General features: G+C 61.7%; 5 protein-coding genes across 5 annotated transcripts in view; 2 read left to right on the top strand and 3 right to left on the bottom strand.

The window, feature by feature from the left end:
• The window catches only part of PHACADRAFT_261585 (uncharacterized protein), a 3,266-nt gene extending 3,163 nt beyond the window's left edge, over positions 1–103 (top strand). Inside the window, exon 6 of the mRNA XM_007399165.1 lies at positions 1–103. The gene's annotated coding sequence lies outside the window, so the exon portion shown is untranslated.
• A 652-nt stretch (positions 104–755) lies between these two features.
• Positions 756–4,019, bottom strand: PHACADRAFT_127013 (uncharacterized protein). The gene is made up of 12 exons (XM_007399166.1): positions 3,604–4,019; positions 3,476–3,548; positions 3,164–3,417; positions 2,800–3,086; positions 2,596–2,736; positions 2,308–2,519; positions 2,061–2,207; positions 1,711–1,983; positions 1,496–1,634; positions 1,291–1,403; positions 1,192–1,209; positions 756–1,135 (listed from the first exon to the last, which is right to left on the bottom strand). Exons 1-12 carry the CDS (start codon positions 3,777–3,779, stop codon positions 1,073–1,075), a joined length of 1,896 nt encoding a protein of 631 aa, XP_007399228.1. The 5' UTR covers positions 3,780–4,019; the 3' UTR covers positions 756–1,072.
• Positions 4,020–4,238: 219 nt separating this feature from the next.
• On the bottom strand, positions 4,239–5,019 carry PHACADRAFT_261589 (uncharacterized protein). The gene has a single exon (XM_007399167.1). The coding sequence runs from the start codon at positions 4,859–4,861 to the stop codon at positions 4,502–4,504; it is 360 nt and encodes a 119-aa protein (XP_007399229.1). The 5' UTR covers positions 4,862–5,019; the 3' UTR covers positions 4,239–4,501.
• A 2,723-nt stretch (positions 5,020–7,742) lies between these two features.
• Positions 7,743–8,722, top strand: PHACADRAFT_127014 (uncharacterized protein). Its single transcript, XM_007399168.1, has 3 exons — positions 7,743–8,028; positions 8,081–8,223; positions 8,281–8,722. The coding sequence occupies exons 1-3, from the start codon at positions 7,890–7,892 to the stop codon at positions 8,350–8,352; spliced, it is 354 nt and encodes a 117-aa protein (XP_007399230.1). The 5' UTR covers positions 7,743–7,889; the 3' UTR covers positions 8,353–8,722.
• Positions 8,723–9,542: 820 nt separating this feature from the next.
• PHACADRAFT_261592 (uncharacterized protein) overlaps positions 9,543–10,888 on the bottom strand; it is a 1,710-nt gene continuing 364 nt past the window's right edge. Inside the window, exons 2-3 of the mRNA XM_007399169.1 lie at positions 10,158–10,202; positions 9,543–10,099 (exon numbers count right to left, since the gene is read on the bottom strand). Of these exons, the coding sequence (XP_007399231.1) occupies positions 9,583–10,099; positions 10,158–10,202 (562 nt within the window). The 3' untranslated portion in view covers positions 9,543–9,582. The remainder of the gene's footprint in view (positions 10,100–10,157; positions 10,203–10,888) is intronic.

The following is a 10,888-nucleotide window of genomic DNA, read 5'->3' on the forward strand; positions in this document are numbered from 1 at the left end:
GCATAAGGAGAATTCATGGATTTTTGTAAGATCAGCTGTATTATAGACGTACAGTGCTATCGGAATGTATACGTTTTACTCATAAGTGCAATCCTGACTTTCGTGAGCCTGAATCAGCCGCGAATCAGATAGCAAAACTTGACCGGCCGCTTGGCCATGCACAAACCGCGTAGTAGAGTAAACTATCCGTCCTTTCGGGAGCCCAGCGTTTCTATCCTAGTCGCGCGTATGTACGACCCCAGTGATCGCCTCCGACTGATCCAGCGTGGGGTGGTTTTTTCTTTCCTGCTCTATCGGCATCCTTGGGTCGCGAGTATTTCAAAGGGTTAGGGTAGCATGAGCTATTTGAGTCTTGTGCGTGCGGCAAACGAAGTCGCAACGGAAAAATAGCCGGCACCGCTAATAACAGCCGTGTCTCTTTGCAGCCCTCAGAAAACCAGTGGCCGACGAGTGCATGGGCTACGACCTGCACGCGGCGGCCCTACCTAGCTCCTTCATGTAGATATGAAACCACGGCAAGGAGCGCAAAGTCGAAATGCGAGCGTCTTGCTCCGGGCACGAGCGTCGAGCGAGGCCTCTTTCCGGTTCCCGGCTGCATAAGTAAAGGGTGCAAGTTCCTGTTTCTTACATGGGCGTCTAATGCGTAAGCTACCTTCATTAAAGCGAGTAAGTCCATAAGTAAGTTGTGACTACCCAAATTTTCCAACTCTTCTGGCGAATGCCGAAAACGGTAGCCGCGCCTTCTCCTTGGAAAAGTGCTCCTAAAACAAATGGAATACGGACTAACTCTATTGATCTGGCATAGAACTACAGTAAATCAGGAGAAGAATGAGCAAAAAATGAAAAATCGTCCCAAACTTGGAGCAAGAAAAATGGCCACATTGGCTGGTAAACTTTCCAACTCAGCGCAGACGACGCGAACGGAGGTGCGCACGCACAATAAATGTCAGCAGAGATATTACACAGATGAAAGCGCGGCAGGCAGCACAAAGAGTCCCGAGAAGATTCTAGCAGTAAACAAAAGAAAGTACGAGAGAGCTACGGTCGTAGCAGATCGCGGGCAAGAGAGCGGTCACAGCCGCCGGTTCTGGTCGAGCGCCTCCAGCGCGGCGTTCGTGCGTATGTGCACGGCGTTCTGCGGGGGAAGTTCAGTCTCGGGGTGACAGCGGGCAGGCGGGCAACAAGACGCACCTCCATACTGTACTTGCCCTGCAACAGAAAAAGAAAGAAAGAAAAAACGCGTTCGATCAGCGAGAGGGGCCGTGGCGGGGACAGTAGCCAGCGACGTACCTTGCGCGTCGCGGGCGGCTGCTCGAGCGGCTTGCCGGACATGACGAGCTCGAGGTGCCGGCGCGCGCCCGCGACGTCGCCCTTGCACGCCAGGAGCCGGCCGAACTCGTAATCTACAGATGGGGAGGCGGTAAATTCACAACGTAAAAAAAAAAAAAAACGGGCGGGACAGGCACGGGACGGGCCGGAAGACGGGGAGACTCACGCGTGTAGTACACCAGGTAGTGGTCGTACTCGATCTGCGGCGCGTCGCGAAGCACGGCCTCGAACGCCGCGACCGCACGCGCCTCCGTGTCCGCCCGCGCCTCCGCCGGCTCCTCGACGACGTCCGCCGCGTCCGGGTCCTGCGCGGGCACAACGTTGAACCTCCCCATCAGGATCCCCCCACAAACAGCAGAAAAGAAAAAAGGGCGGACACACCGGGTGCGCGAGGTACCGCAGACAGATGCCCTGGAGGAAGTGCGCGAGGCAGCGGTCGTCCCAGTAGCCGTGCCCGCCCTCGTAGCGCGCGGGCGCTTCCGCGCACGCCGCGAGCCGCGCGAGCGCCGCGTCGACCTGCGGCAGCATGCGCCCGCGCACGACGTCCCGCGGCGCGTGCGCGATCGCGAGAAATATGTACGCGAACTCGAGCCCCGCCAGCACGAGCCGGCCGCCCTGCGCCGCGAACTTGCGTGCCTTGCGCGCGACGAATTTCTAGAATGCGCGCAGTGCGCGCGCGTCAGTGGGGAGACGTGAGAGGAAAGAGGGGAGCGGGGCGGGGCGGGGCGCACCTCAAGCGGGATCGACTTGCCCGCGATGCGCTGCCGCAGCTCGGGCACCGCGTGCATCAGGCGCGCAGCCTCCTCCTTGGTGTCCGCGCCGCCGCCGGCCTCGAGCAGGCAGACGGCGGTGCCGTACGCGTACGTCGCCTTCGACCACTGCCAGCAGCAAAGCCAAGCCACACGTCAGCCGCGGCGACACAGCGCGTGCGTGCGCACGCCCACAGAAAAAAACAAAGTGAAGCGGAGGGGGGCGCACCGTGGCCTCGGCGTAGAGCGTGCGCCAGCACGAGAGCGCCGCGGCAGGATCCCAGAGCGCGAGGTGCGCGACGCTCATCTCCCAGAACGAGATGTGGTGCAGGTTCCGGTACTGGTTCTGCACTTCCATCGCGCGCGTGTAGAAGCCGAGCGCCTCCTGCGGCTGCCCGCGGCACAGCTTGAGGCGGCCCTGGCCGAAGAGGAAGAACACGCCTGGCGGCACGAGCGGGTGGGCAGGCGGGCGTAAGTCAGCGCGGGAAACGCGGCCGGCGGGAGGAAGATGACGCACCGTTCGGGTAGCGCGCGATGTTGTAGTTGATGATCTTCTCGGCCATGCGCATGTCGACGCCCTCGAAGGTGAACGCGGAGAAGACGAGGTGGAAGAGGATGAGCGACATGTCGCAGATCGTGCGGCGCACGCCCTCCTGCTCTGCGTCCACGCGACGTCAAAACGGTCGCACAACAACAAAGAAAGAGAGAAAAGGGTACGCACCGAACCCGATCTGCGGCTCGTCCGCGTCCTGCGTCCAGCCGCCGGCCTTGTACAGCATGCGCAGCCCGACCTGGCGGTCGCCGCGGTAGCCAAAGAGCTCGATGAGCGTGAGCAGCCGCGTGGGCATCATCGACAGGATGAGGTGTGACAGGCCGACGCCGAGGTACACGCCCGAGCGGAAGTGTGCGTCGACCGCCGTGTCGAGCCCGCCCGGCGCGGCCGCGTCGGCCTCCTCGAGGAACCGGCCGAGCTGGCGGTACGTGTTGAACGCCGTGCGCATGTTCAGCCTGCAGGGGCGGCGGCGCCAGGTGTGAGCGGGACACGGGAGCACGGCACAAGGAGAGGAAAGGCAAAGACGACGCACGCTTCCTTGAGGAATGCGAACCAGTCGCCCGAGTAGGCGATGCCGACGAGGGCCTTCTCGAAGAGGGTCTCAGCGTAGACGAGCTCGGCGTGGCGTTCGACGTCGGTCATGCTCCTGACGAAGCCGACGCCGGACGTGTTCAGAGCACCGATGACGAGGCCCGCGAGGCGGGTCGGGAGCGCGGCGCTGCGCTTGCGGTGCTGTTGCGCGACGGCGTTGCCGTGCTTGACATGGCCGATGGCCGCGAGGAGGTCCTGCGGCGGCGGGCGGTTTCAGATGGGATCAAGAAAAATGGAGAACGCGCACGCGCACCTCGTCCTCGAATGACATCAAGCCCTTCACACACTGTATGAGCCCATATCCCGTGGCGAAGTAGAGCCGCTCCCTGCACGACACGGGTGAGAGACAGCGAGGAGGCACACGCTGCAGACAGGACGCACTTCTTGGGGTCGCTCTTGTTGCAGTACTCCTCGGACTCGAGCATGTGCGAGGCGAGGAAGAGGTGGAGGGCGTACGCGATGCCGGGCAGGTCCTTGGGGGCCTTCTTGTGGGCGTACGGGACCTCGGGCGGCGGCGGCTCGACGAGCCAGTCTGGCGGCGGGTATGCGTCGGGCATGGTGAGCTGATGTCAGGCTGCCGCCGTCGTGGTGGATCGTAGCAGAGCGCGGAGGCTGTCCTTGGTCGGGCGCTGGAATGCGGGATAAGGTAGGGACGCCCGAGAATGTCGATGTCGGTCGGGTATGCCTGGGATTATTGTCGGGGATATCAAGCGGAGGACATCCAGAGGAGACGTGAGACTTGCTGGTCGGATTGGGTTCGCAAGTCGAGGAGGGAGGGCAAGTCCGAACATGGAGGCCGGAAGATGACGCACGTTGTACTTGGACCATCATCCCGCCCATTGCCAATAAAGGAAAGAGGCGGTGAGCGGCTTGCGAAAGGTAGCCTCGTCCACGGCAAACATCACGATGCGCCGAGTGAAGGGCTTCTGCATGTCATTTCATTGCAGCGGATTTACCAACCGTGCGCGCATGACCCGCGGCGCGCGGCCAGTCGGGTATTCGTACTGTACAGACAACTGAACTACTACACATTTGACGAGGAGAAGAAGAAGAAAGAGACACGAGCGTAGCAAGACGTCTAATAATTAAGAGCTCGCGGCAAGAGTTCCCGGGTGACATTCGAAGCCTCCAAAACGAACAGACAAAAATTGAAGAGGGAAGGGAAAAGAGAAATGCAGCCAAGCAGACGAACAGAAACGACGGAGCCACAAAGCGCACAACAGAGCTAGAAATGATGGCAAAAACTAGAAACGAACGAACGAACGAACGAACGAACGAATCACGACAATCCATGGTGTGTCCAATACTCGTGCGCGTCCTCGCCCGCAGGTGCGTGCAGGTCGAGCGACTGCATGTCCGCGAGGAGCACCTCGTGCTCGGGCTGCAGCCGCAGGCTCGCCGGCGACCCGCTCGCAACCGAGAAGCACGCCGTCGTCGGCGACACGTCCCCCGCGCCGCCGTACTGCAACGCGTGCGACTGCGCCATCGCACCAGCACCAGCACCAGCGCCGCCGCCGCCGCCGCCGCCTTTCTGCCTGCTGAGCAGCGCCGCCGTGCCCAGGTGCGGCGAACTCGACGCGTTCGAGCGCGCACAGAGGCCCTCGGGTCCAGACCCCTCGTCGTGCAGGAGCATCGTCATGTTGCTCGGCACCGCCGCGAACACGCTGCTCGACCCGCTCCCGCGCCGGCGATGCGCGCCCGTGTACCCCGCCGTCGCCTCCTGCGTCCTGCTCGACAGGTCCTCCACCCGCAGGTCGTCCGCGCTCGCGCGCAGGAGCGTCTGCAGCCGGCTCGGCGCGTACGCGCGCCGCCCCCGCCCCCCGCAGTGCGACCGAGTGTCGACGTCGACGGCGGGCAAAAGTGCCGCTGCTGCAGCACGAGCAGCTGCTCGAGCTCGGTGCGCGCGGCCGCGAGCCCGTCCTCCGCGTCCCCGAGCCGCACGCGGAGCGTCACGTTCTCCTCGCGCAGCACACGCGTCGCGCGCTGCGAGTCCGCCAGCGCCGCGAGCAGCGCGCCCGTCTCCAGCGCGTGCTTCTCCTGCAGCGCCCCAAGCTCGAGCGCGTCCTGCAGCACGCCTCCGCCGGCGCGTCTCCGCGGCACGCACGGGGCAGAAGAGACCACCGACGTCGCCGCCGTCGACGCCGAACGCGGCGTCGAGCCCGCGCTGTCCGACGGCGGCGTGTCCAGCACGGACCCGCTCGTCCGCGACAGGCTCCCGCTCCGGCGCCCCCAGGACGACGACGAGCCGAGGTCCGAGAAGCCCGCGCGCGACGGCGCGTACGGCGAGCGGACGTCGCGCTCGCTGCGCGCCATTGCCGCCCCGAAGCGCGAGCCGGGCCTGCTCCCCGCCGCGCTGGCCGCCATCATCGCCGCCTCGTGCTCGCCGTCGAGCAGGCCCGCCGCGGCGAACGCCTTCGCCGTGCGCGGCCCGAGCCAGTCGAGCGGCCGCTTCGCAGGCGGCTCGTACGGCAGCCCTTCGTCCAGGCTGGAGCTGCGCGTGCGCGTGTACAGCCGGGGGCGGTCGCCGATAGCGTCCAGGCTGGGGCGCACGCCGTTGAGGCGTCTGCTTGCGGGAGAGCTCAGGACGGACGGCGGGTTCGATGAGCCGGATTCGGCCCCGTCGTAGCCTGGCGAGGATTGGGGGGACGGGTACAGCCGCAGGCCGCCGCGGACGCTGCCTGACAGCGTAGGATGTCGTGCTTGCGCCGCCAGGCGCAATGCTGCAGGCTTGCGCGATTCTTGGTCCGTGGGCGATCTGGTCTCCTCGCGGAGAGACGACTGCCTTCTCCGAGGCTGCTGCAGGCTTGTTCGTCCAGTCGACGACGAAAGCTCGAACGGGCGCTCCAAGACAGTGGGGGACGGCCGGTCTGAGGTTGATCGCGAGAGCCGTGATGACGCAGACGTAGAATGGACGGGAAGTTTAGATGAGCTAGGTTTGGATAGTGTTGCTATTTGAGAGGTCGAGGTGACTGATGTAGAACTGCGAGAAGAAGTAGAGCGCCGGCCGGCTGGCGCAGGCTCGCCGCCAGATTCAAGAGACGATAGTTTGCGTCGGGCACTTGGAGACGAAGGCGTAGAGCTCGTCCTGTTCCCAGGGAGCGTCGGACTCTGTAGTGGCGGGGGGACGGCGTCGATGGCAACCAGCAGAGCCGGTTCTGTCGTCTTCAGCTTGTCGGGGCTCAAGATTGCAGCAAGGTCTGCGTCGATTGCATTAAGGTCGAACGTCGTATTCGCGTCTCCCGCCTCGTCAACCGCATCCTCAACCACCACCCCGTTGCTCCACCCCTCTCTCGGCCCAGACCCGGACAGCGCAGCGAGGACCTCGTTGTTGAGGTTTGAAGTCGACAGCTCAAGCGCGGACGACTCTTGTGCTTCAGATGCGCTCTTTCCGAGGCTCCTCGCACTCGGGTTCGGTGAGCGGCTCGAGTGCAAGTGCGAGACAGTGTTGGTGTCGTCGAAGTCGGGGAGGTGCTTCGAGATGCCGGACGTCTCGGCTTCGAGGATGGTCGACAGCTCCGTGATGCCATGCACGGCGGGACTGGCAGCTGCAGAGACAGGGGTGAGTGTGCGGTCGCAGAGGAAGCCGCGGGTACGTGCCTAGGTAGTCTGTGGGGCTCGCTGGCATGCGAGACGACGACGTGGATGCGGACGACCGCGGGGACGCGTCCGGCGGCGTGCGCGACTCGGGGCGCAGCCGCTGCTCGAGCTCCTCGGCGGAGATGAGCGGCTCGTCGACACGGTGCGACAGCTCGATGGCGAACACCGGGAGCGAGTCCTGCGAGCGTGACGCGGGGATGACGTGTGCTGGCACACTGTACCCAGCATTGCTGGAACGACGGAGGCCGAGAGTCGGGCGAGAGGGCCCTGCAGAGTTTGAGGGGCTCGAGGACGAGGACGAGCTCTTGCCAGGGCCAAAGGAGAGTAGGTTGCGGAAGGAACGGAAGGGGGCAATGCCCCCGGAAGAGCCAGACGAGCTGGAACTCGGGGGTGGGTGAACAGGGCTGCCGCTGACAGCCAGATAGCGTGCTGGAGGCACCAAACCGAGGTGCGGGGAAGAGAGAGAGCTTGGCAGTGAGCTCTGGGATGGACGAGGGGCCATCACCGGGATTTGCGACTGCTTTGTCCTCGTTTCTGCTGCCATTTCGCGTTCCGGGAACGTATCAGAGTTAGAAGCCGGGCAGCGTGTGCATAGTATTAAACTAGACAGTATTGCCCTGCGCTGGGGCTGCAGAGGAACGACGTTCGGGGTAACGTTGCGGAAGAAATTTCCCTCCGGTGTTAACTTACCAGAGTAAGGGGGCGAGTAACGAACGTAAGTAGCCATTTCTTACATGAGCGTCTAATATATAAGCTACCGTAAGTACAAGTAAGCAATACGCGTTAGTTCAGGATAGCCACGTCTAGACTACAACATTGATATCCGCTCTGTCGGGACAATCGCGAGTGCCCTTCGGAGTATCAAAATGCTCTGATGTCCGCGTCGATCTTCGAAAACGGCAAGTGAAATTGTTCGCAGCGCCACTGCCCACCGCTGCACCTGCACTGAGCACTCGGACCGCTCCTGCGCCTGGCGGTCCGGCGTGTTCTGTCGAATGTGATTCTGAGTCAGGCTCGGCGAGTCGGGAGATATAAGTACGGCTCGACTCGCAGGACTGCAGCAAAGCAAGATGGCTGAAGAAAAGACCCTCTACACCTTCTTCGTCTACACGCCCGACTACACCGACCCAGACGCGCCCAACCGCAGGGCGGCCGTCCGGCCGAAGCACCTCGAGAACGCGAAGCGCATCAGAGCGCAGGGGGTCATCCGTGCGTCGCTCGATCTGCTCCTACAGTCGGAAGCTGAAGTGCTGCTGGACAGGACTTGGAGGCGCACTGATCTCGCCGGAGACGTACCAGTCCGCAGAGAGGAAGATGATCGGGTCGATGGGGGTCTACCAAGCAGAGAACATTGAAGCGGTGCAGAAGGTCATTGAGGAAGATATTTACTATACTGGGAATGTGGTGCGTCCGGACCCGTGCTTGCAGCCGCTTTCTTACGCTAACTCTGGTACCTGACAGTGGGATAAGGAGAAAATTATTATCCTGCCATGGGTGCCTGCATTCCCGCTCCCTCCCGTTAGCCCAGAATGAGTATTCGGCTTATCCGTGTATCATCGGAGCAGTCAGCAGCTTCTCTCACCCAGGCGCAAGAGCTACAACAGAGACTCAATATAGCTCTTATTGGCTGTATCTAACACCTTGTATTGGGATCTGCTGTGTCACTTTAATCAAGATATTTGACGACAGAAGCGTCCACAGTACTCTTGTCAAATCCGGCGAATAAAGGAGGTGTATGCGAGCGGGAGGCACAAGTGACGATGGAAGTGTATAGTTGATGGAATGTGCAAGGGAGATAGCCTGGATAATTAGTAGTAAAGGTGCGAGAATAAGTTACAAGCCTACGGATGTGTTCTGGTTTAATGGTGGCGGGACCTTTTTGATAGTGTTAATTCAATAGTCGAGCCCCGAAGAACCGACGCGAATACCGCCAGGACAAGGACCATGGCACTTTGAACATCGTGAAGCTGAGATGTTTTCGGCGCCTTCGTGGTGCGCAGTAACATAGATTCGTCAAGGCTCCGATCGCTGAAGGCCTGATGGCCCAATGATTGCACCAGGCAATAATCGCTATCGATAACGCTTTTGCGAATCATCAGAGGTAACGCCATCATGACATCGAAAGGTGAGCTATAGTAGCCTTTGTAAGCTGCCGAGAGATCACTCACATCCCATCCCATCCATCATCCTGCGTTATGCCCATACTGACTTTGCATGCGCCTGAAGAGGGGGAGCAATAACTTGAGGGTGCTACTAGTATGCCCCGGCCGGCTGCTTGTCACTGACATCTTCTCCGTCTACTCATGGGCCTTACTAGATTGCGAGGCTGTTCTCGGTGAATGTCGGCCTCGCTCCCAAGACCCTTCACTACGCAGATTTCCGGCGTCTGGTGGCAATGTTGGCCACGGCGACATTCAAGAAGAGAATATTGTCATCCTAGATGACTATGGCCGGGCCGGTAGGAGGAAAGAGATGCGATGCCGTCTGCCTGATACTTCTACTGATGTACACTGGGCCAACTTGAGGATCCGCGATCTTGAGCTCATCATTCAAATTGTTGCCGGGGAGCCCAACAGACGAGCTACGGTGCACAGCTTAGCACGTCCACATGACTGCAAGAAGTCGCCGTTGTCTCCGGCGTTCTTGCTGAACTTTGTCCGGTGTGTTCTGAACCCCACTTCGGTCAATCACTCGAAGCCATATTCGCGTTGCTCGCGGACGTGTTCCTGATAGGACCCAGTTCCTTGTGCTTTCCATAGTATACTACAATTTCCAGAACTCTAAGCTCGCCGCTGCCCTCTCGAATGGATATGCTTCCCCCCAGCCTGCGACGGCCGCCTGGCCCTCGCGCACCGCACTTTTGAGCTCCTCGAGCGCCGTGCGCGCCGCCTGGAGGTTTCCCGCGCGGCCGCTGTCGAGCTCCTCGCGCGCGCTCTGCAGCGCCTGCCCGACGTCGGCGTCGATCTCGGCAAAGACCTGCTCGAGCTCGCTGCCGGGCTCCCAGCAGAGGTGCGCCGCGGCGCGGACGGGCAGCGCGAGCACCTTCAACGACGCGAAGCCGAGGCCGACGCCGTACAGCATGCGCGCGCGGGTCAGGACGCCCCGGAGCTCGGCGCTGGGCGCGAGCGTGCCGCTCCCTGGGCGCCGCGCGAAAAGGCTCTCAGGCGGCGGCAGCGGCGCGGATGTGGTTTGTGCTAGTCTCCGCCGCGCGACGTCTGTGAACGTCGACGCCACAGCGGGCGAGCTGGACGACAGCAGGCCGCGGACGGCTGCGCGCAACCTGTTCCGCAAGGTCTGGTCAGCAACTGAATTTGCCCAGAAAATAAAAGGGAACTTGCTCGTCGGGGCTTGCATTCGCGATGAATGTGTCCATCATCAGGTTTCTGGTCAAAGCGGTGAGCACACGTCCGTGGGAGACCGAGGGTGTACTGACACATGTTCCAGAATGGGCCTGCGAGCCTGAGCCGTGCCTAGAGTTTGTGGCGCCGGCATGTTGGAATGACGCTTGCTGGAAACGCGGATGAGCCGGGCGGTATAGAGTCACAGGACCGGTGTAGCACGCAGGTTATATATCCGATGCATCCATTCTCCGACTCGCTGAGCTGACGTCCGGAACGCTTGATCCTCTGCGCTAGGGACCACGTACCTTCGCTTCTTGCGGCAATGCAGCTCCAACCATCACAGATCTCGGCCGTGTTGTCGCAAGGCTCTGCAGCGCAGGCACGGACAGATCGCGGTCTCGTGTCCGGCAACTATCAGGGGCACACTTTCAAGTGAGGGTGCCCTCCGCGGGATCGTGGCATCTATCACGGATGGTGATACGGATGTTGGCTCGCCGCGCAGGTGCTGTGCTCGGTGGATATGCCAAGCGTGCCTTTCCCCGCACCTCCCGTGGGACGAGTTGCAACTCCGCACCTAAATCCCCTACCATGCACCACCTCCAACTTTTGGCATCTGCGCTCCCAAAGCGGGGTTTACGGTCGCCCGTCGATGCACTCCCGGCCGCTGCCTATTCCCAGCAACACTATCGGCCCCCAAAGCACGAGGCCGATCCGCACAGAAATATCCC

Source organism: Phanerochaete carnosa (genome assembly GCF_000300595.1).
Source record: "Phanerochaete carnosa HHB-10118-sp unplaced genomic scaffold PHACAscaffold_8, whole genome shotgun sequence".
NCBI lineage: Eukaryota > Fungi > Basidiomycota > Agaricomycetes > Polyporales > Phanerochaetaceae > Phanerochaete > Phanerochaete carnosa.

Excerpts from the sequence above, each read along its gene's own strand:
- PHACADRAFT_127013 (XM_007399166.1), bottom strand. The coding sequence starts at position 3,779 with ATGCCCGACGCATACCCGCCGCCAGACTGGCTCGTCGAGCCGCCGCCG. Across the intron at positions 2,520-2,595 it reads CATCGCGCGCTACCCGAACG|GCGTGTTCTTCCTCTTCGGC; the intron begins GTGCGTCATCTT and ends TCGTGCCGCCAG. Across the intron at positions 1,635-1,710 it reads TGCGGTACCTCGCGCACCCG|GACCCGGACGCGGCGGACGT; the intron begins GTGTGTCCGCCC and ends GTGCCCGCGCAG.
- PHACADRAFT_261589 (XM_007399167.1), bottom strand. The coding sequence starts at position 4,861 with ATGACGATGCTCCTGCACGACGAGGGGTCTGGACCCGAGGGCCTCTGT.
- PHACADRAFT_127014 (XM_007399168.1), top strand. The coding sequence starts at position 7,890 with ATGGCTGAAGAAAAGACCCTCTACACCTTCTTCGTCTACACGCCCGAC. Across the intron at positions 8,029-8,080 it reads CAGAGCGCAGGGGGTCATCC|GACTTGGAGGCGCACTGATC; the intron begins GTGCGTCGCTCG and ends GCTGCTGGACAG. Across the intron at positions 8,224-8,280 it reads TTTACTATACTGGGAATGTG|TGGGATAAGGAGAAAATTAT; the intron begins GTGCGTCCGGAC and ends GGTACCTGACAG.